Source organism: Mustela erminea, chromosome 5, assembly GCF_009829155.1.
Source record: "Mustela erminea isolate mMusErm1 chromosome 5, mMusErm1.Pri, whole genome shotgun sequence".
NCBI lineage: Eukaryota > Metazoa > Chordata > Mammalia > Carnivora > Mustelidae > Mustela > Mustela erminea.
Window position 1 is genome coordinate 82,283,271 of NC_045618.1, and position 22,789 is coordinate 82,306,059.

Genomic DNA, 22,789 nt, shown 5'->3' on the forward strand with positions numbered 1-22,789 from the left:
GCCTCCAGCGCGCCGGGAGGACGCTGCGGACGGTGGTGGCGGGGCGTTCTAACGTCGCGTGGCACCACCCCTAGGTGGGCGGGGCCGCTGCCTGGCTCCAGGGTGACCCGGATGTGTGGTCTTCAAAGACAATGCACTTAACTCCTACGCTGAAACTATCCAAATTTACAGAAAGTGCTAAGCGGTAAGCGTATACTTTCAACAGGTGGGAAAACTCATTGGATCTCTTTCCTACACGCCATTTAAAGAGATTTCAGATTAGAAAGCTTAAGTTTCCAGACGTTGAGAAATTTTAGTCTTTATTATGCCCCTTAGGAAAGGTAAGGTAAATAGAACGAATCAACTGAATCACGAAACAAGCAGAAATGGAACTAAAAGGTATAAATCTTTAAAAAATTTCCTTACTCCAATCAGTAAAACAAGATACCTCCTCTATCAGGAATACTAGAAATCATTCTGATGCTGTAGTTTTGGAAAGATGTTGGTATGCTATGTGAATACACACTTGGAGTGAAGTTCTTTAGAGAATAGCCTGTCTAAAAATATTCGTATCCAAGAAAGTGTCATTGTTGATAATATTTTTATCGTGTTGCTAAGGCAAAAATAAAACAACATGTTCTGATGAACATAATGATGCTAAATTTTGTGGGGTTTCCTGTAAGATATTAGAATGTAAATAAAGTTAGATAAAGCCTTGATCTTCTTTCCCACACAACCTACTCCTTGAACATGCATCACATTAGCATTATTTTTCTATGGGCTTGGAAGGTTTAGATGAGGAATAATAGTGCTACCATGATTGCATTACTCAGGTCATTGATTTGGGCTCAGTTGACACAATATGCCTATACATTTGGGTCTGTTTGTTCCAGAAAGATGACATCACTGATAGTGTTGTTATCCAATTAAAGTAGTGTGACTGAATGAAAATAATCTATGCATATTCAGTGGTCCTTTCTATACAAAATTGAAGCTGCCTGTTTGCTGGTTATCTTGCAGGCCGCTTTATATTTTTTTTTTAAACCAAAAAAGCAAAATCTCACATTATCTCTGATTAGCTGCATTGCAGGGTGTCCTGCATTGTTGACATTTTGTCTACAAAGCACAGACAGCTAACATTGTTTGTGTCTTTATTTCATTATAAATATTGAATCTCTTTTCTCTTCACTCTCAGACTTAAGTTTTACAGGGCTACAAGGAACTTGACATAAAGGCCTTTAGCCTTGACCCAGAGTAAGAGAGGCCTATGATGTCCATTTGTATTGAGTAACAGGAAGACAGTAAGTTCTCTTGAAAATAGGATATATGGTTCCCAGAGATCTTTCCACAGTGAAGGGACTTTAGCAAATTGGGCAATCCTTCCTGTGAATAGATGGAGTCTGGTTTGGTAATGAGTAATCTCTCAAAGTCACCGGTCGTATTTAACCTTTCTGTTAGGTGGGAATGTCTTGGCCACTACTGCAGGTAGTATAGGTTGTGACCTCACTTATTCTTTCCTTTCACCTGCAGAGGGCAGTAGAGAGTAGGCACTAAAGTATTCCTTGCTGTATTTTATTTTTTATTTTTATTTATTTATTTAATAAACATATATTTTATCCCCAGGGATACAGGTCTGCAAATCGCCAGGTTTACACACTTCACAGCACTCACCATAGCTGTATTTTATTTTTTGACCTAATCTCTTTCCACAGAGAATTTAAGAAGGCAAGACATACATGCAATAAACAGTAAATGTGAATAAACATAAAGCATGCAATAAAACAGTAAAATGTGAATAAACATAAAGCACTAGGAGTAAAGAAAATAGAATTTTATCAGTAAGTCCCAGTGGGAGAAATTGGAAACAAATAGATAAACAATGGTTCTTGCCTGGAGTGCTGAGATGGTAAGAGTATGCAGCAGTCTTCACAGATATATCACTTTTGGTTATAAAACAGTTATCCCGGGGCGCCTGGGTGGCTCAGTCATCTGCCTTTGGCTCAGGTCATGATCCAGGATCCTGGGATCGAGCCCCGCATCTGGCTCCCTGTTCAGTGGGAAGCCTACTTCTACCTCTCTCACTCCCACTGCTTGTGTTCCCTCTCTCCCTGTCTCTCTGTCAAATAAATAAATAAAATATAAAAAACAACAACCGGGGCGCCTGGGTGGCTCAGTGGTTAAGCCTCTGCCTTCAGCTCGGGTCATGATCTCAGGGTCCTGGGATCGAGTTCCGCATAGGGCTCTCTGCTCAGCAGGGAGCCTGCTTCCCCCCTCTCTCTCTGCCTGGCTCTCTATCTACTTGTGATCTCTCTCTCTCTCTCTGTCAAATAAATAAATAAAATATTAAAAAAAACAAAAACAACCCAAAACTCCTTAAAAAACAACAACAACAACAAAAAACGGTTGTATCCATTGTCAATCAATCAAGAAGAGTCTGTAAAGTAACCAGGAGCTTTATTTTGGGGACTTAGGGATTATAATCCTGTACCCACAATCCTGGGCTGAAATTGAAATGTGTTCAGAATTGAAAGCGCAAAGTGCAGACATATAAAGGTAAAGCCCAGGAGGTTATATGACTTTCTTTGATTGAACTGTGATTGGTGCTGACAGAGTTAAAATGACTAATAAACAATGAGCTATTTAGGTGAGATAGATTACATTATCTCTATTTCAGTCCAAAGTAGAAGGATGTGTTCTGGAAGGTAGTGGAGGTGCAACTGACAAAAATCAGAAGTCCAGGGTGTTCCAAAAATTGAAACAGAGGTCCATATGCCTTCTTCTATACTCCCCTGATCCTATTTTCGAATGACTCTCTTAGCAATGTTTACTTCACTTTGGAATATTTTTTCATACCATCATATATAATGTTGAGGTGGTGCACATCATACAATTTCCTTCAATTTAAAAGTAAAAGGTGAGAGACGACTGGGTGGCTCGGTTGGTTAAGCATCTACCTTAGGCTCAGATCATGATCCTGGGGGCCTGGGACCAAGCTCTTAAAAAAAAAGGAAGTAAAAGGTGAAGTGCATCATTAAGTTGGCTCTTGGGGAGGTTGGTGGTTGAACAGGAGCCTAAGAGTATGCAAGAAATCACTGTCTGAGCAGGAATAGTTTTTGAACAGTTGTAGTGCTATAGATCGTAGGGCTAGTAGGTTATGCAGGAATGAATTCTAGGCCCTCTGAGATGGTACAGTGATTGATTTAGAGTTTTGTGGGTTTTTTAAAAAAGATTCTATTTATTTGACAGAGAGAGAAAGGGAGAGAATGCAAGCCCGGGGAGTGGCAGGCAGAGGGAGAGGGAGAAGCAGGCTCCCTGCTGAACAGAGAGCTGGATGTGGGGCTTGATCAGAGAACCCTGGGATCATGACCTGAGCCAAAGGCAGACGCTTAACCAACTGAGCCACCTAGGGCCCCAAGATAGCTGTTTTAATCTTCTAGAGGTTGGAAGAAATCTAGGCCCCCCACTTGAAAGCTCTGAGATTTATTTTTTTCAGTGGTTAGCGAGGTGATCAGGTTCTGAGAAATTAGTTCACAATAACTATAATGCACACAAATTGGGTTAGAACCAGAATACTAATTTATTCATTTTCTTTTTTTTTTAAAGATTTTATTTATTTACTTGACAGACAGATCACAAGTAGGCAGAGAGGCAGGCAGAGAGAGAGGAGGAAGCAGGCTCCCCGCTGAGCAGAGAGCCCAATGCGGGGCTCGATCCCAGGACCCTGGGATCATGACCTGAGCCGAAGGCAGAGGCTTTAACCCACTGAGCCACCCAGGCGCCCCTAATTTATTCATTTTCAGTAAGAAATATTGCTGTGACACAGAGTGGGAATTCTCAAATAGGGCATGATCAACACCTTTGCCCTTGAGTTCAAGCATGTATACTACATCATGTTCAAAAGTCTCCTAACTAATTTCTTTTCTTTTCTTTTTTTTTTTTTTTTATTTACTTGACAGAGAGACAGTGAGAGAGAGCATGAATGAGGAGAAGGTCGGAGAGAGAAGCAGACTCCCCATGGAGCTGGGAGCCCGATGCGGGACTCAATCCCGGGACTCCAGGATCATGACCTGAGCCGAAGGCAGTTGTCCAACCAACTGAGCCACCCAGGCATCCCTCCTAACTAATTTCTTATGTGAGATAGTCACTCTTCTACCAGAGCACAGGAAACTGAGGTTGGAAAGGCCCTTGTGGATTCTGGCTTTAAGATACTTGGCCACATGCATTAAGACTGTGAGGAAAGAGGAAGCAAACATACTTAAATAAGAGCCTGAAACAAAAAAGTCCAAAGGTAAATGCTCCAAACTGGAAGTCTGTGTTTTGTCAGGAAGCCTCTTCTTACACAGGCAGAAACTGAGGCCAAGAATGTTAATCCAGTCAAAGCCCCTCTAGGTGGAAACCCAAAGCCTGGGAAAATGACAGTTCCCCATCTAAGAGCTGAGTTTATCTTTTAACATGAATAGTTTGTACAACCAGGTAGAGGATGGGATTTGGAACTTGATATTGATTGTTCTTTTGTTCGATTTGCTTTTTAAAATTATTTTGTTACCGCACCATTTGCTGGTGGGTTGCCTAGGTAACTTGATATTGCAAGTGCTTTTAACTCTAAGGCAGTGATGGATATCTGGCAGTCTGTAGGATTTCCCCCGGTAGGCTAATAAATTACCTTGATCTTTGGGTTTTCAGTCCACAGTGTTGTGATAGCTTAGCAAAGCATTGCATAACCCTTTGAATATTTGTATAGTTGTGTTAGCCATTTTGTCAAGTCAGGCCAGCTGTTCTAAGGGCTTTTTTTTTTTTTTTTTAAGATTTATACATTTATTTTAGAGAGGGGGGAGGGGCAGAGAGCGAGGTAGAGGGAAACTCAAGCCAACTCCACACTGAGCAAGGAGCCTGACACGGCGCTTAATCTCAGGACCTTGAGCTCACGACCCGAGCTGAAACCAAGAGTTGGGTGCTTAACCAACTGTGCCATCCAGGCACCCCCATTTTATACTTTATGTTTTATAATTTGGACACCTGCATCCTTTATAGGAAAAAAACAAAACAAAACAAAACCATGGAAGATTTTGAACGGACAGAAGAGATTTCTAGATATCCTTTTAAGACAATGCTGGAGCCTCTGCAGATACCTTTGGTCCTAAGGGGCTATTTAGGATTTGTCTTGACTAGGCTGTCTTATAACTCTTTAGAGATAGAAGTTAACTTGTTCAACACAAATTGTAAGCAAATCGTTCCTGTCCATAAAAATGTAGAATTTAATTATTACTCTATGGATGCTGACTGATTTTGTCCATTTTACATCCCTTTGTAAATTCATTTCAGCATTCCTTTCCCAATCATACATGTGTAGCACCTTGAGTTTTCTCTGTCTTTTGAAAATAAACTTTAAATTTCATAGTAGATTTAGATTTGTAGAAAAGATGCAAAAATAGTATAGAGTTCTTATATACCCCTCACCCAGTTCCCCCTTTATTCACATCTCAAATTACGATGGTGTGTTTGTCACAACTAAGGAAACAGTGCTGGTATGTTAATTAAATTCTATCCTTTTTTCAGATTTCTTTAGTTTTTCCACTAAATCCTTTTTCTGTAATCCATCCAGGATACCACATTACATTTAGTTACATCTTTTCTCAGGCTGTGGCTGTTTCTCACATTTTTCTTGTTTTTGATGACCTTGCCAGTTTTGGAGAACACTGGTTAGTTACATTGTAGGATGTCCCTCCCTCTATGGAAATTTGATATTTCCTCATGACCAGACCAAGGTTATGGGTTTTTGAAGGAGGATCACAGAGGTGAAGGGCCATTCTTATTACGTCATATCAAGGGTACATGTTGACATGTCTTCTTTGCTGATGATATTAACCTTGATTAACCGGAATAAAGTTAAACCTTCCTTCCCCTTTCATAATATACTCTTTGGAAACAAATTCCTTAACACAGCCCATACTCAAGGGGTGTCACTATACACATTTTTGAGTGGGGAGTATCAGCGTAAATTATTTGAAATTCTTCATACAGGAGATTTGAGCCCTCATTTGAATTATTTGAAATTCTTCACACAGGAGATTTGAGCCCTCTTTTGAGCCTTACTGGTTTTTTCCTTATTGAGTTAAATATTAATGAAATAAAAATCTTTGACACATGTTGATTTTATATTAGTATGAGAGTTGCAAGTTTATTCTTTTAAAACTTATCCTCTCATATTCCCCTCCCAAAAAATGTTGTGGAAATTATCTTTTATATGGTTCTTTGACATCCATGAGTAAATGCCATACACATTATTTTGAAAAGAAGATACAGAATATTATTTATAGTCAAAGAAAAAAACAAGCTTTTTTAAATTAAAAATATACTTTTTTTTTTCACACTAACTGTCAGTCAGAGTCCCATCAGGAATTGAATACATTCTAAATAGGATAACCTGGGAAATTATTTACAAAGGGACTATTTGTAAAGGTGTGGGTGTAGAGGAACCACAGGGGTAGTGTAGTAACCCAGGGCATGGTAGCAGCTGATATGTTAGTTACCCATTCCCCAGCCTGAAGGGAGAAAGGGAGGGAGTCTGGAATTAAGTGGTATTTACACAGACCCTTAAGAGGAGTTGACTTTCTTCCAAGAAGCTCAGCCAACTCCAGTTGACCCTTTTGGAGACAGGGAAATAAATACCTGACCCCATTTTCCATCTTCCATGCATTTCCTGCCAGAGCTCCTCATTGGCAAACCTACCAGAAGCTAGGAAGCAGAAGACCTGTTGCTGACCCAGGCTCTGGGGCAGAAGACAGGGTAGAGAATGCTTGAATGTGGATCTGGAAGGAAGCAAAAGGACCCAAGCTCACTGATTGAGGAAGATGTTTTAAAGGCCATAATGGGGACTCTTTTGTCATCTTTTTGTTGGAAGATAACAGCTAGGGAGACAGAGATAGCTGAATTAACATTTCTAATGGAGCTCCTTAATTTCTCTAAGAGTTGAGAGAAGTGAAGTTAGACTTTGTGAATTATCAGTGTGAGATGAACCAAGGTCCTTGCATTATAGCTCCTCCCACCTCCACTGCCACCCCGTCCCTTTTTTCCAAGTCATTGGAGTTATGGCTAAGACCTCAGGGAAGAAGTTTTTTTTTTGTTTTTTTTTTTAAGGTTATTTATTTATTTATTTGACAGGCAGAGATCACAAGTAGGCAGAGAGGCAGGCAGAGAGAGAGAAAGGGAAGCAGGCTCCCTGCTGAGCAGAGAGCCCAATGCGGGGCTTGATCGCAAAGCCTAAGGCAGAGGCTTCAACCCACTGAGCCACCCAGGCGCTCCCAGGGAAGAAGTTTTGCTGGGATCCTTGCCTTGGTGAATATGCCCAACTTGCATGGCAGAAAGAGATGGAGCTGCTGCTTCCAAGGGGTCTTACAGAATTGGATAAGAGGTATGTTATAGGAGACCATTAAAGACCCAAGTCCTTAGAGCTCTTCTGGAATCCTTTGCTCCTTGAGGGAAGGGACTTGGAATCAGATCTGATTTGATATAGAAAAAAATAATGAACCACGTTTACTGTTTCTGAGTGTTGTAACTAAATAAAGTTGATACTGACTCCTCCAGGAAGTGAATAATAATAGAAATTTCCACAAAGAATTGTTCATATATACCTAAATCTTCAATTGCATTTGCTTGAGATGGACGAGGGAAAGCTAGTGTTCTGAGACAGCTCCCTGTTTGTTCCTTTTGACAAGTGAAAGAAATACTAGAGATTCTTAGTTTGCTTAAGGAAGAACATTCTAAAAACCTCACAAATAGAATTCTAACTGCAGAATTAATTATAAGTGCATGCATGTATTTATCCAATTGTTTATAAGCATTTATCTATCATGTTAGATACCAAGTTAGGTGCTGGAAATACAGGAGGAATTAGATAAAGGTTTTACTCTCAGGGAACTCAGAATTTAGTAAAGTGACAAGGAAAATGATGGGAGAGCATTAGAAAAACTGTTTCTCTTTCTACCAGTGTGTTCTTTCCTTCGCAATAGGGAAAAGACAGGACTTGGAAGGGAGACCACCTTCTGGAAACCCTGAGTTAAACTAAACTGGGGTGACTGGCCTTAACTGGAAAGCAGATAAGGTCTTCGACCCAAACAATTTGGCATAAACTGGATTTTCTGGGCCATATCACAACTAGGCAACTTTTTTCTTAGTCACCAACTGACTCTCTCTTCAGAATACCCTTCCCTATACAGGAATTATGTGAACTTCACTGTCTCCAAAGTACACTCCAGGCTTGACCTCCAACTCAGAAGTTTTCCTGCCTTTAGGCCACAATCCAAAGTCTAGTACTCTCTCTCTCTCTCTCTCTCTCTCTTTTTTTTAAAGATTTAATTTATTTATTTGAGAGAGAGAGAGTTGTACTCAGGGAGGGGGAGGTGAGAGGGGACAGAGAGAGAAGCAGGCTTCCCACTGACCAAGGAGCCCAATGTGGGGGATGTGGGATATGGGGCTTCATCCCAGGATCCTGGGATCATGACCTGAGCTGAAGACAGAGACTTAACTGACTGAGATACCCAGCTGCCCCCCAAAGTCTAATATTCTAAGTACTGTGTTTAGATGCACTCTGCTGGGTGTGAAGCTGACTAAACTAATTCTCATTTACTTGTGAATGAAATGTAACCTTCTTAAAAGGCATATTTGCATTTTAATGGCAGTCCCTTAACACAAATTAATCTCTAATTAGTAGAATGTGTGAGAGTGACTTTTTTTCTGGGAAGAAGGTGGTGGAATTACTCCTTAATTCTCCAAGTTTTAAAGAGCTGCTACTCTCAGAGCCTTTGGCTTCTCACCTCCCAGACGCAAATTGCATGACACAATTTTGTTTCTCTTCCTGAAGCTAATCATTTTGAAAAGCTTTTCTGGTTAATTTCAATGGACACCATCAACTTTTGAATCACTTTTATATTTGGGGAAATTGCTACATTATATGCATCCTTTTCCCTCTCAGGTGGAAATCAGAACTCAGCTTCTCAGCCTGCATGGCAGCAGGCATGCCAGATACCTTCATGCAAGATTAAACTTGGAAGTGAGCAATGTGAATAAACAGGCTCTGCATAGGGCTTCCCTGTTCCTTATGGTGGTGTTGGCAGAGCTCTTGGGCACAGGACAGTTCAAGACTTGCTGCAGATGTGGCGTTGGTGTCAGCAACAGTTACAGTAAAACCAAGTTGCTGGGGCTCAAAGCTGAGTGGGAGCAGTAGCAGAAGCTGCTACTATTTACTGAAGTAGAGAACACCAGTAATCAGATGCCTGGGTGACTCAGTGGGTTAAGCGGCTGCCTTCAGCTCAGGTCATGATCCCAGGGTTCTGGGATCTAGTGTTCAGTTGGGCTCTCTGCTCAGTGGAGAGCCTGCTTCTCCCTCTGCCTACTACTCCCCCTGTTTGCACTCTCTCTCTCTCTATCAAATAAGTAAATAAAAATTTTTAAAAAGATTTTACTTATTTATTTGACAGAGAAACACACAGCGAGAGAGGCAACACAAGCAGGGGGAGTGGGAGAAGGAGAAGCAGGCTCTCCGCTAAGCAGGGTGCCCCATGCGGGGCTTGATCCCAGGACCCTGGGATCATGACCTGAGCTGAAGGCAGACATTTAATGACTGAGTCACCCAGGTGCTCCTAAATAAATAAAATCTTTAAAAAAAGAAAGAAAAAGAGAACACCAGTGACAGATTCCTGATCTGGGTGGTTCTCTGGTAAAGTTTTGGACACTATTCCAGGAATCTTTGTCTTGGATGTTTCTCCAGTCACCCCAGTAATTCTGTGAGCTACTTAATATCCATTAATAAATCAGTTTGTGGTCAAACCAGCAGAATGAAATCTGCTGTTGGCAAATAATTGATACAGGAGTCATCTTCAACTTTCTCCTCTCTTTTGACTTCTCAACCAACAGAATTTACAGTACAAGACTCTGCTTTTCTCCATCCCCACTCTTACTGTCTTAGTTCAGGCCACATCATCTGTTACTTGGATTACTCCACACGGTCCAGTTCGATCGCCCACCCCCAGTTTTGATCTCCTCATCAGAACAGCCAGGACTGGGGCGCCTGGGTGGCTCAGCGGTTGTTAAAGCCTCTGCCTTCGCTCAGGTCATGATCCCAGAGTTCTGGGATCGAGCCCCGCATCGGGCTCTCTGCTCAGCGGGGAGCCTGCTTCCTGTTCTCTCTCTCTCTTTCTGCCTGTCTCTCTGCCTACTTGTGATTTCTGTCAAATAAATAAAAAAAATCTTTAAAAAAAAAAAAAAAAAAAAAAAAAAAGAACAGCCAGAGTGATCTTCCTAAAATGAAAACTGAATTCTATCACTCTTCGCCTGCAGATCCTGTCATGGCTCCCTAATGCCTGAGGATAAAGCCTAGGATCAAGTCCAGACTCCTTGGCAGGCTTTTAGGATGGAGGTCTAGTTGAACTTTCCTGCTCATCTTGGCCATGCCTGCTTCTCACACCTATACTTCAGTTGTACTCTTTTCTTGCTTGGAACCAGCAGTAATGGATCTCCTGGGATCCTGTTACAAATGCAGACTCTCAGGGTGCGTGGGTGGCTCAGTCCGTTAAGTGTCTAGCATCAGCTCAGGTCATGATCCCAGCGTCCTGGGATAGAGCCCCGCATGGGGCTCCTGCTCAGCAGGGAGTCTGTTTCTCCTTCTCCCTTCTTAGCCCCCCACCCCTGCTCATGCTTGTGCTTCTCTCTCTCTCTCTCATGTTTTCTCTCTCAAATAAATAAATAAAATCTAACACACACACACACACACACACACACACACACACACACACAATCTCAGTCCTACTCCATACTCGGTGAAGCAGAAGCCGTGTTTAACATGATTGTTAGGTGATTTGTGTGCATATTTATGATTGGAAAGTGCTGCTTTAGGGCCTCATGCTCTCTTTCCCTCTGGGGCTTTTATACATTCTTTTATACATTCTCCATTGTACTACATACTACGTACTGTGTTTATGTGTTTAAAACTCTGTTCTCCAAGATTTTTCTGGGAAAACCCTGACTGGTAAAAGCTGGGTTGGGGCTTTTTCCCCCCAAACATGGCACTTATTCCTTTGTACAATAATGCCCCTTTAACTCCTTTTTCTTTCCCATGAAACAGGGGTTTTCTGTTCTGGTTGTACTTTAGAGTCTGCCTGAAAACTTAAACAGAAGACAGATTCCTGGGTCCCACCACTAGAGATTTGGGTTTTAATTGATTTGAGTAAGGCCTAGATACTGGTATTTTAAGAAGTGTTCCAGGTGATGATAATGGGGAGCCAAATTCAGAACCAGCACACCAGACTTTAAGCTCCTTGGAGACAAGATTGTTTTTTTTCACTGTTGTATTCTCAGAGCACAGTCTCATTAGATAGTTACATAAAGTCTACTGGTGAAGAGTTGGTGCCCCTAGTTTCTCATGGCAACCTATTTGGCTTCTGTTGTTCATACCACACTACACCACAAACCCTCCTACATGTTCACAGCTGGGCAGCCCATTCCTCTCATGAAAGCAAGGAGCCATTTCTTTTTTTTTTTTTTTTAAGATTTTATTTATTTATTTGATAGAGATCACAAGCAGGCAGAGAGGCAGGCAGAGAGAGAGGAGGAAGCAGGCTCCCCGCTGAGCAGAGAGCCCGATGCGGGGCTCGATCCCAGGACCCTGGGACCATGACCCGAGCCGAAAGCAGAGGCTTTAACCCACTGAGCCACCCAGGCACCCCCAAGGAGCCATTTCTTGAGGAAAGAACTCGAGCTGGCATTTGAGACATGTCTCTAGTCATCTCTGTATTCTTTTCTTGAGCACATTTGATTCTGACGTAATGAAGCACGTTTATATAATTGGATGCTAATAGGCACATTGTTTTGAAAGACTGTCTCCAAACATGAGTTTCAATAGCAAAACCAGTAAATGGGTTCTGAGACCTTATAATAGTGAGGAGGTTGGTGTGATCAATACAGTTAGACAGGTTTTCTCAAAGTTAACCATAGTTTTATGGGAAGTTAAAAAATACATTCTGGGAGAATTTTCTTAAGTTTCCATCCCATTTTCTTAAAATTCAAAGTGACAAGTTAAAAAAAAATAACCTCTCAATAATATATGGATGCAGTGTTTTATATTTTAGAGGTAAATTCATTTCCACAATCTCAATAAGGAATGTCCCCATATTATAGATCAAGAAGCTAAGGCCCAGAAAATTTGGATAATGCCTCATATAAAACAAAGAGGCAAATCCAAAGGCCACCCAGATCTCCTGATTATAAGCTCAATGTTATTTTTTAATTTTTACTTTGTGTGTGTATCCTGGTATTTTCTGGGCATTTGTTTGATTTTTGCAGCCGACTTCTGTTGAAATAAACAGACTAGGTAGATCTGGGCTCTAAGCCCAGCCTTGCTGCCTCCTCACAATGACCTGAAGCAGTGAGTATAATGGTTCAGAGCATGGATTCTAGGACCAGGCTGCTGGGGCTTATCACACTGCCTCTTCTAATTACTAGTCTATGGCCCTGGGAAAACTCATCACTTTCATAGTCTGTAAAATAGGGATAACAGTGTGACCTAATTCATAGACTTGCTAGAGGATTAAGTGAGTTACTATTTGTAAAGGACACAGAATCATGCCTGCACACAAGGTAAGTGTGATGGTAAATCTTTGTTAAATAAAAAACTGGCTCAATCTTATTATTTTTCATTTTTCAAATCACACATTGTGATGATCCATACTCAATTTTCAGTAAGTATCTTTTCTTAGATACCAATCATGTATAATATTATAGAAAAGGAAATAGTGGGGTGCCTGGCTGGCTCAGTGGGTTAAGCCTCTGCCTTCGGCTCAGGTCATGATCTCAGGGTCCTGGGATCAAGTGCTGTATGGGGACCTCTGCTCAACAGGGAGCCTGCTTCCTCCTCTCTCTCTGCCTGTCTCTCTGCCTACTTGTGATCTCTCTGTCAAACAAATAAATAAAAATCTAAAAAAAAAAAGGAAAGAAAAGGAAATAGTATGGCTGATAGACTTCTTCTGTCCTTGAGGAGTTTACAATTTACAGAGAGATGGAACAAAATTTTTTTTTTTAAAAATCAAGAAAGAGCCCTTCCTCGTTGGTTATTGTGGCAAGTTTGAGGAGGGAGACAAAAGACTCTCTATATAGCTTCTAGGTTTCTGAAACTATTCTTGTTTCAAAGAATCATAGGTTCCATCCAATAACTTTCTCGAATCCCATGTCATAAACTTCAGTGGGCTTGTCAGGATACACAAGTTGGGGGACAGAAGAAGCGCTGGTCATTGCTTGCTGCAGGGACTCTTGGAGCCACAGACTGGGCATCAGTCCTACTCCTTCTGCTCTGGGAAAACTGTTCTGGCTCCAAAAGCATGAAATAGGGGCCAAAAATTAAAGTCTTCATCTACCCGAAGATTTTTGTTCCTCCTATTCAAAAAGAGAGATACCAAGCCCCCAGATGCCAGGGAGACAGTGATGCTAAGTCAGTTAGCAGCATTTCTAGGGCATCAAACTATCATTACTTCTCTTAAAAAAAAATTAGTAATGAAGGTTAATTTTCCTTCCTTTCTGTAACCCCTTATAATTAATATCACCCATTCTGGGGATTTCTGATTAGGATATATGCCGGTGTCTTGGAATGGGTTATGCAAAGCCAGTTGGAATATTTAGGGGCTGAGTGTGTGTTTTGGCTTAAATGTCTGCATTCTGTATCAGTTGAACCAGAGAGCTAGACCTATCTATTGATTAATATCTATTGACTGATATATAGAACTAATGAGCTAAATTATGAAACGTAATTATGTCAGTGATACTATGCAATCCTACATAACTTAGATGCTACAAGTTATTGCAAGGACTTGAACCAAAACTTGAAACCAGGGAAGATAAATAAGTATTGTTATGGCTATTCTAAAATTAAATACATTATGAAATTACCCAGGTAGATTCTTTTTTTCCTTTTTTTAATTTAAAATTTTTAAAAAATTAACATATAATGTATTATTTGTTTCAGAGGTACAGATCTGTGAACCCAGGTAGATTTTTAAACATTTGTAATTTTCTTAGTCACATATTTCTGAGACAGTTCAATCTATAGGTTTTGTAGAGAGACATTTAAGATATCTTTACATTGAAAACATTATAGTATAAATTCTTTGTACTTTAATATAGATAGGAAAAAATCAGTGTTTTGTCATCCCTATGTTAAATTTTGTCCAAAGCAATTAAATAATTTAGGTGCTATGTAAATAAAAAGGGATCTTAGTCCAAATGTCTATTTGCTAGAAGATTTTGTGACAGAAAAGTCAGATCAGTAGACACTATTGCTATTTAGAAATTGATATTCCTGTAGCCTCAAAAATCAGAGGTTGAGAATCACATTTGCACCATTTCACACTAATTGAAAAAAAGAAGGAAAATAATGAGTGTGGGTAAGGGTGTGGAGAAAGTGGAAATTGCACATGCTGATGGTAATGTAGTACAACTGCTGTGGAAAAGTGTGGCTGGTTCCTCAAAAATTCGGACATAAAATTGTCATATGACTCAGTAATTCAAAATAATTCAAAATAATTGAAAACAAGGACTCAAACACATGCTTGTGTATCAGGGTTCACAGTAGCATTATTCACAATAGCGGAAGGTAGAAACAATCCAAATATCCCTTAACAGAAGAATGGACAAACAAAACACACCATGGAATAAACATACAATGGACTATTATTTAACCATAAAGAATAAAGTTCTGGTGTGGGTTACAACATGGCTGAACCTTGAATACATCATGTTAAGTGAAGTAGGTCAGACACAAAATAAGAAATGTATGCATCCACTTACATGGAATATCTAGAATAGCAAATTCAGAGACAAAGTAGATTGGAAGTTATGAGGGGTTGTGGGGAGGGGGAAATGTGTACATGGTAGGGGAAATGAGGAGTTATTAGTTAATCACTGCAATGAACTAATCTCTTTAGGGTAATAAAAAATTTTGGAAATGGTTATGGCTGCAAAACACTGTGAATGTAGTTAATGCCACTGAAATGTACATTTTACAGTGGTGAAAATGGCAAATTTTATGTTATATATATTTTACCACAATAAAAACAGAGTAAGAAATTATATTTGCAACATCACCCATTGCTTGCTTTCTTACAACCCTTTTCATAGTCATAGATCTAGCCATGGTGCAGCCTAGATGTCTCTCTAATACAGGGATTATATTATATAAAAGCAGAGGGTATATCTCTGATGGTGTAATTGATTAAGTGTCCATTGTTTCCTCTGGGATCCAAAATTTAAATGTAGGCTTCTGTATTTAGGTTTTGTGTCCTTTCTGCCAAAAATTCCTCACTGAATGTTGACTCAAACAGAGAAAGAATGGACTTCTTGAAAACATTTTTGAAGTTCTCCCCAGTAAAGAGATAGAGTGTAGGAGAAAAGAGAGCATTGAAAGAAATGGTTATCACTGTAAGTAGATGAGTCACCTGTAAAAGTACTGATTGATGCTCAGTGAGAAGTAAGCCCTGGTGTACATGGTAGGGCATCCAGCACACAAAGAAAGAGAGAATGGCAGTCACCATGACTTTGAACGGCTTATTAGATTTAAACAGGCTCCTCTCTTTCATCTTGTTGGCTACTCTTTTGTAACAAAGGGTGATGATAAAAAAAGGCAGAAGGAAGCCCAGCAAGAAGCGGCTGATGAAACAGGCTACATGAATCCTTTTCCCTAATGTCTGCATCTTATTGCTTTCCCCGTTAGGAGATGCAGCGTAGTTATTTTGGCAGGTCACTCTTCCTTTATGGTCATCCTTTGTCTCTCTGAAAACCAAATAGGGCATGGCGAGGGCAGTGGCGGACAGCCAGATTCCCAGGACGATGCCGGTAGCCCAGCGTGGGGTTCGGTGAAGCTGTGACCACACTGGGTGAAGAGTGAGAAGGTAACGGTCAATGCTGATGGCCGAGAGGAAGAAAATAGAGGCGAACATCCCTGCCGACAAAGTGACATTGAAGATCTTGCACATGGCAGTTCCAAAGCTCCAGTGATTGTCCTGAAGATAGGTGGTGGCTATAAATGGTAGAATCAATGTTGAAATAAAATAGGAGAGAATGAGATGAAAAAATAAGAGCGTATTGACAGTCTTTTTCATCTTGAATTTTAGCACCCACAGGTAGAGACCATTGGTGATGGTACCAATTATAACTGACGTGCACAGCAGAAAGGCAATGATCACATTCGAGGCAGGAACTGGAAAGTGAGTGCTGTTTCTTACTAAAGTAGAGACACTGAGCAAATCAGTAAAGTTGACCAGATCCATAATTACCTATAGAGAGAGAAACAGAAAACAACCACGAAAAAGAAGCAAAATTTAAAAAAGGTTAAATATAGAAATATAAACAATAATCTTTGCATAGTAAGGGCCAAAATGACACGATTTTTAAAAAGGCAAACATTGGGGGCCCTGGCTTAGTTGGTGGAACATGTGACTTTTGAATTCAGGATCTTGAGTTCAAGACCCACATTGGGTGTATTTGTCTGCATGTATGTGGATATATAGTCTTGTGTGTGTCTCTGTGATGTGTGTTTGAATCCATGGGGTGTGCATGGAGGGGGATGTGTGTGTGTGTGTGTGTGTGTGTGTGTGTGTGTATTGTGTGTGGCCTCTGTGTGTATGGGGTACAATGCCTGTAGTCTGTGTGTATTTATCTGTGTAGTGTGTGTTTATGTGGTGTTTGTAGGTCTGCAGTGTGTGTGTGTGTGTGTGTGCATGCGCGCATGTGGTCTTTTGGTGTATGTGCATATAAAACACTGGATATCTGAATTACAAGGAAGTGTTTTGTTTTGTTTTGCTTTGTTTTTAAACAGTAGTGTGGCTGAGCTATAGAAAGGCATCTGAAAGTAATGTGGGTCTTGAACAAAAGCAACATGTGTAGTGGTTCTGAATAGAATATAAAGTTTCCTAGGAGCTTTGATTAATTGCACAATAACCAGGAGATTTCTTCATTCTTAAAGAGCTTTTAACATGGTCTTAAAGTGCTTGAGTATAAATTACTGGAGCAGAACCTGGGCTCTGGAGTCCCATAGACCTGGGTTTCCATTCTCTCTCTACCACTTACCCGTTCTGTGGACTCTTAACTCTGAGCCCCTTTCACTTTCTAAAACCCAATGAGTGTTTATGAGGATGGAATGACACAGTGTATATGAAACACTTAGCTTTGTTCATGGCACACATTAAACAATAACTTTTTACCTATTATTTTGCTCAACTTGTTATTTGAAGGCTAGCAAGTACTTCATTTTGCCCTTTTAATACTGCAGGCCACCTGGCCACTGCAGTCCCCTCCTCCTCAAAATCTCCCTACTGAATCTCAGAAGACCAGCAGTAACTTCTGAAAAAAATCTAAACGTTCATCTATTGGGGCAGAAGTTCTCAGATTTGGAGTTATTTTGAGGCCTTGCTACAGTGATACCTTTGGCACAGAGTCTTTCAGGTAGACCCCTCTCCCACTCCTTGGGAACACTGTGCTTCTGTGGGGGTAGGCAGAAGAACCTTGGGCAGCTGATGTGTGTTAATTTAGAAACTTCATTGTAATGTAGTAGTATAGTGGTATGTTCTTTTCTTCCTTTTTTTTTTTATATTTTATTTACTTACTTGACATTGAGAGAGCACAAGCAGGGAGAAAGGCAGGCAGAGGGAGAGGGAGAAGCAGACTCCCCACTGAGCAAGGAGCCCAATGCAGGACTCGATCCCACAACCATGGGATCATGACCTGAGCCGAAGGTAGACGATGGACTGCCTGAGCCACCCAGAAGCCCCTGTTCTTTCCCAGCTTTTCTACTAAAGCTCTAAAAACTTGCCCAAGAATTAAACAAATTCATTGAATGTTCTCCCAAACAGTGTGTTCGTCATTAGCAATGACCTATCCCATTTAACGCAGCAGCATTTAATTAAAAAAACAAAGCACTGGACTTCCTCCAAATGATACTTTTCCTTTATACTGCTCAAATCTGAAGATTTCTGATACATGTTGGAGGTTGCAGGGTCTGTAGGCCCTGCATCTGGATTTCTTGTTGAGTTTGTTGCTATGGTAGGTACAGGCTCCCCCTCACTGCCCACCACAGGGACTAGAAAACTGTACACTCATTTCCCTGAATTTCTTTGCAGCAAGCGATTCACTTTTAAGCATTAAGGGTTTCATGTGATTCAGCGAATCATAAGGCAATGCCACCTGTGCAGTTTCTGGGGTCGGAAAGCTGATGTGGAGTAAGCCTAGAGGGTTTATTCAGATGATAGCATGAGGATAAAGCCTGCTGGCCCAGGGAATCTTACCTTGGAGTTATAGCTGCATATCAGGTGGTCTTATGTGGGCCAGAGTGGCTCTAGGACAGTAGTCTTCTCTCCAGGGACAGAAACAAAAATCAGTGACACTTTGACTTCATTTCATCTGCCTTTCTTCTTGCTGATCCTATTCCCCAACTTTGAGCCTACTATTTAAATATTCTGTGAGGTCTTCTGGCTCTTTCCCAGTTCCTTTTTCTGTGAAATGTATCTTAAGAGGGAGGTGGAGAAAGGACTACTTCTTCAAATCATTTCTCCATTTTAAGAAGAGATTTAAAAAATTCCATAAAGAGTCATTCCATGTAAGGTTGATAAGCTTGTTGCAGGTGTTAAGACATTGATGAGAAATAACTTTCTCATATGTGGTTGCCCCCCAAGCACCCCCTTGGCCTTGAGTGGAGTGTGGTCATTAGCATATGGAGCATGGTGCTGGGTGCGTAGGGAAGTGGTAAATACCTAGCATGGAAAAAAAAAGTGAGTCTGGAAACGAGTTACCTAATTCCGCTGGAGTGAAATGGTCAGGAAGAGAAACAACCATTGAGTTTCACATTAAAATGGAATGTGTGAAGACAAGGCAAAGATTAATATTATTTAGTTGAGAAAGATGCAGACTTTTATCTCTTGTTTGGATCTGTACAATTGTTGAGAATGGTTGGAAAGAACACAGAGTTGGGTACTGTATCATGGAAATCTCATTATAAGGAAATCCTGCAGCACAGGTAATATATTTATAAACCGAGTCCTACATTTCCTGTTTTCGTCTCCCCTGTCCATCTTGACATTTTTTAGGATTAGCTTCTCTGCTGACCTCAGTGTCTTGATTTCTTTCCTGCTCAGTTTCCTTTTGATCTCTGCACTGCCAGTAGAGAAAAAGACATCAAAATCTCTGTGTGGCTTCAGTGTTGAAGCTCAGGAATCGGTCATCTAGTTGGTGTTAGAATTTTAAAGCTTTCATGGCTACTGTAACCTTATTAGGAATAGGCTTAAATTTTAGTTCTTAATTCATTTGGGACTATGACCTTCATCCTGGGAACGGATCTTCTTTGCTTAAGGATAAGTTTTCAAACTTGCTACTGCATTTTAAGACTGAGTTTTGCTCAGTTTTCATGCCCTTTGGGTTAATTCACATATCTGGAAATGACCTCAGATATTATTTGGTTCAAAACAGCTAATTTTGAATATTAGGACTTTGAGATGCAGAGTTAAGTGATTCACAGTTTTTAAAATTTATTTTATTTTATTTTATTTTTTAAAGATTTTATTTATTTATTTGACAGAGAGAGATGACAAGCAGGCAGAGAGGCAGGCAGAGAGAGAGGAGGAAGCAGGCTCCCTGCTGAGCAGAGAGGCTGATTTGGGGCTCGATCCCAGGACCCTGGGATCATGACCTGAGCCGAAGACAGTGGCTTAACCCACTGAGCCACCCAGGCGTCCCTAAATTTATTATTTATTTATTTATTTGAGAGAGAGAGCATGAGAGAGCACAAGCAGGAGAAGCAACAAAGGGAGAGAGAGAAGCAGCTCTCACCATGAGCAGGGAGCTGGATGCAGGGTTCGATTGCTGGACTCTGAGCAGGGAGCTGGATGCAGGGTTCGATTGCTGGACTCTGGGATCATGACCTGAGCCAAAGGCAGACACTTAACTGACTGAGCCACCCAGGCACCCCAACAGTAGTTTTCACCATCACAATAACAAGGGCTCCTTCTGCTGCCCTATGCTGTTTTATTAATAAAAAAGATTGGAGGGGATGTGGGCTAAGTTTCTCCTCCTCTCTCACTCTGTATTTTCAAATTTTATAATTAGTAAAATTCATAAATAACAAATATATTAGGGACTAGTGTTTAACACCCCCCCCAAATGCACAGGAGCTCGTACTACCATTAGATAGCCTAAAATTTAACTCTTCTGTAACTGTCCTCAGAAATACTCTAATTAGTGAGCATTTTCTTCAAACAGGTAGTTAAACCAGTGACATTAACTTTGTTGGGAAAAATGTAGACTGTGTTTGAGGAAGTCTCTTCTGTGGCTTTGGTGATGTGACTTCATTCATTTCACTTTTCATATTTCAAATTAAGTCAAGTGATTTCAAGGAAAGAAGTCATGGAAGTGGAAACTGTTTTATGTTGTTTTGATATAAACACAGTATGAAATATGTAGAAAAGCAGAAGCAAATGATGTTGCAAAATTAAATGCTCAAAGGTCTAGGAACTCATATTTGCATATAGTTTTTAGAGCTGGAAGAGGCCACAGAATTAATTTAATCTAATTCCTAGTTCAATAGGTGAAGAGAGTAAGACTCATAAAGATATTTGAGAGCTTCTTTCCATTATTATTTAATAAATAACGGGGCAGAAATAATATACACTAAAAATACTGATGCACTACATCGATTGCACAAGACAATATAGGATATGAAAAAAAAAACCTAGATATAAATTTCAACTCTATTACTTACATATATATAACTTCTCTGAATCTCTTTTCTCATTTGTAAGTGGTAAGAAAGAAAGAAAACACCTCTTCTGAAGTATTATTTTGAGGAATAAATGAGATATTATAGATAAGGACTTAGCATAGTTCCTGGCACATGGTAAGTGTGAAATAAATGATAGCTATTATTAACATGTAAGTTGTAAGAAGCCCTGTGGGCTGGAGAAAATCTCTGAGCAGTATAATTCAAGAAACATTTATTGAGTATCTAATGCATGCCACAATGTTTGAGACTGGGGAAACAAAATAAATAATTCAAAATAATTGTCTTTAGTGTTTATAGTTATTAAAGAAGATGGTTCTCCAAATGACTAGCTTAGGAAGGTTGAGGAGAGCATATACTAGATCTGGCAATCAGTATGGTTAAAGGTCTAGCAAAAGAGAACAATGCTTTGTTATTTTGGCCTGGTTTTGCATTTTTCAAGATTACTTCCCAGCACCCTCTATGTCCCAGCATAGTTGGAATAACAAGGCTGGTATTAGCTCAGCAGTTTCCGTTCTGGCTGATGTCAAAATCACTTGGAGGTCTTTAAAAAAATGCAAAGTATCCCTGAGACTTAATTCATTTATCTAGTATTTATCAAATGCTTACTGTATTTGAAGGATTCTTCTTGCCTTTGGGGATATAGAATAAATGAGAGGAGCTTTGTTCCCATGGGCCTTACATTCTGGTGTGGAGAAATGGACAAGATCCAGTTGATAAAGAAGTATATTACCTAGCACTAGGTATTATGCAGGGTATAAAACATGAAGATGTGATGAGTAACCAGTTGGCTATCTAGACAGGGCAGTTGGGGGAAACTTTCAGTAGATGGCATTTGATGGGATTGACATGACACGAAGGAGCCAGTTGTTCACTGATTAAGAGGGAAAGCAGGGTGGGGGGGAAAGGTGAAATAAGTGAAAGAGATTAAGAGGTAAAAACTTCCAGTTATAAAATAAATAAGTCATGGAGATGAAAAGTGTAGCATATGGAATATAGTTAATAATATTGTAAAGGTTTACAGTGACAGATGGTGACAACAATTACGGTGAGCATTGAGAAATGTATAGAATTGTTGAATTGCTGTATGACACCTGAAACTAAGATAACATTGTATGTCAACAACACTTCAGTAATAAAAAAAAAATTAGAAAAGTAATATTTTTCATTGTATCCTTCATGTTCTCTAATGTCCTTTTAAATGGATAACTTTTCTTTGTGATTACAAAGATTTAGACCACCAGTTTATCATTAAAGTTATAAAAGACCATTTCCTCAGAATACTGTTTTATTATAGACCTAAGTATTTTGGACTCTGTATTAAAACATGAATTCTTTTATTATTTAAATGGGCAGACATATGTCATTACATAAGGTAACCCTATCCTATTTTATTCCCATTTTATACAAACACAACACCATTTGTTTAAGAAAAGTTATTTTGGGGGCGCCTGGGTGGCTCAGTGGGTTAAAGCCTCTGCCTTCGGCTCAGGTCATGGTCCCAGGGTCCTGGGATCGAGCCCCGCATCGGGCTCTCTGCTCAGTGGGGAGCCTGCTTCCTCCTCTCTCTCTGCCTGCCTCTCTGCCTACTTGTGATCTGTCTGTCAAATAAATTAATAAAATCTAAAAAAAAAAAAGAAAAGTTATTTTTAATAGATTACTACCGGGGAGGTTTGCTTCTCTGTTAGAGAGAGGCATACTGCATTTTCATTTTTTGTACCTATTGGCTTTTCAATGATGGTGATGGTGCTTTCAATGGTTTGCTTTTTTAAAAAATTAATTCTGGGTCTCAAATATTGAACCATCAAAAAGCATTAAAAATTACCATTCTAAAGAATACAAAAACACTAATTCAAAGAGATTCATACACCCTGATATTTATAGCAGCATTACTTACAATAGACAAGATATGGAAGCGGCTTAAGTGTCCATTGATTGTTGAATGGAAAAAGTAGTATATGGTGGAATGGAATATTATTTAGCCACAAAAAGGAATGAAACCTTGCC

The 22,789-nt window shown here is 40.0% G+C and overlaps 1 protein-coding gene and 2 long non-coding RNA genes across 3 annotated transcripts in view; 2 read left to right on the forward strand and 1 right to left on the reverse strand.

Annotated features, from left to right (window-relative positions):
* The first annotated feature begins 52 nt into the window (after positions 1–52).
* LOC116589834 lies at positions 53–16,079 on the forward strand. The gene is made up of 2 exons (XR_004285415.1): positions 53–184; positions 15,805–16,079. It is a non-coding gene; the product is annotated as an uncharacterized LOC116589834 (long non-coding RNA).
* On the reverse strand, positions 13,976–18,589 carry GPR33 (G protein-coupled receptor 33). The gene is made up of 2 exons (XM_032341483.1): positions 18,307–18,589; positions 13,976–16,294 (listed from the first exon to the last, which is right to left on the reverse strand). The coding sequence occupies exon 2, from the start codon at positions 16,284–16,286 to the stop codon at positions 15,267–15,269; it is 1,020 nt and encodes a 339-aa protein (XP_032197374.1). The 5' UTR covers positions 16,287–16,294; positions 18,307–18,589; the 3' UTR covers positions 13,976–15,266.
* Positions 18,590–18,954: 365 nt separating this feature from the next.
* LOC116589837 overlaps positions 18,955–22,789 on the forward strand; it is a 38,571-nt gene continuing 34,736 nt past the window's right edge. The window contains exon 1 of the long non-coding RNA XR_004285418.1: positions 18,955–19,027. This is a non-coding gene — a long non-coding RNA (uncharacterized LOC116589837). The remainder of the gene's footprint in view (positions 19,028–22,789) is intronic.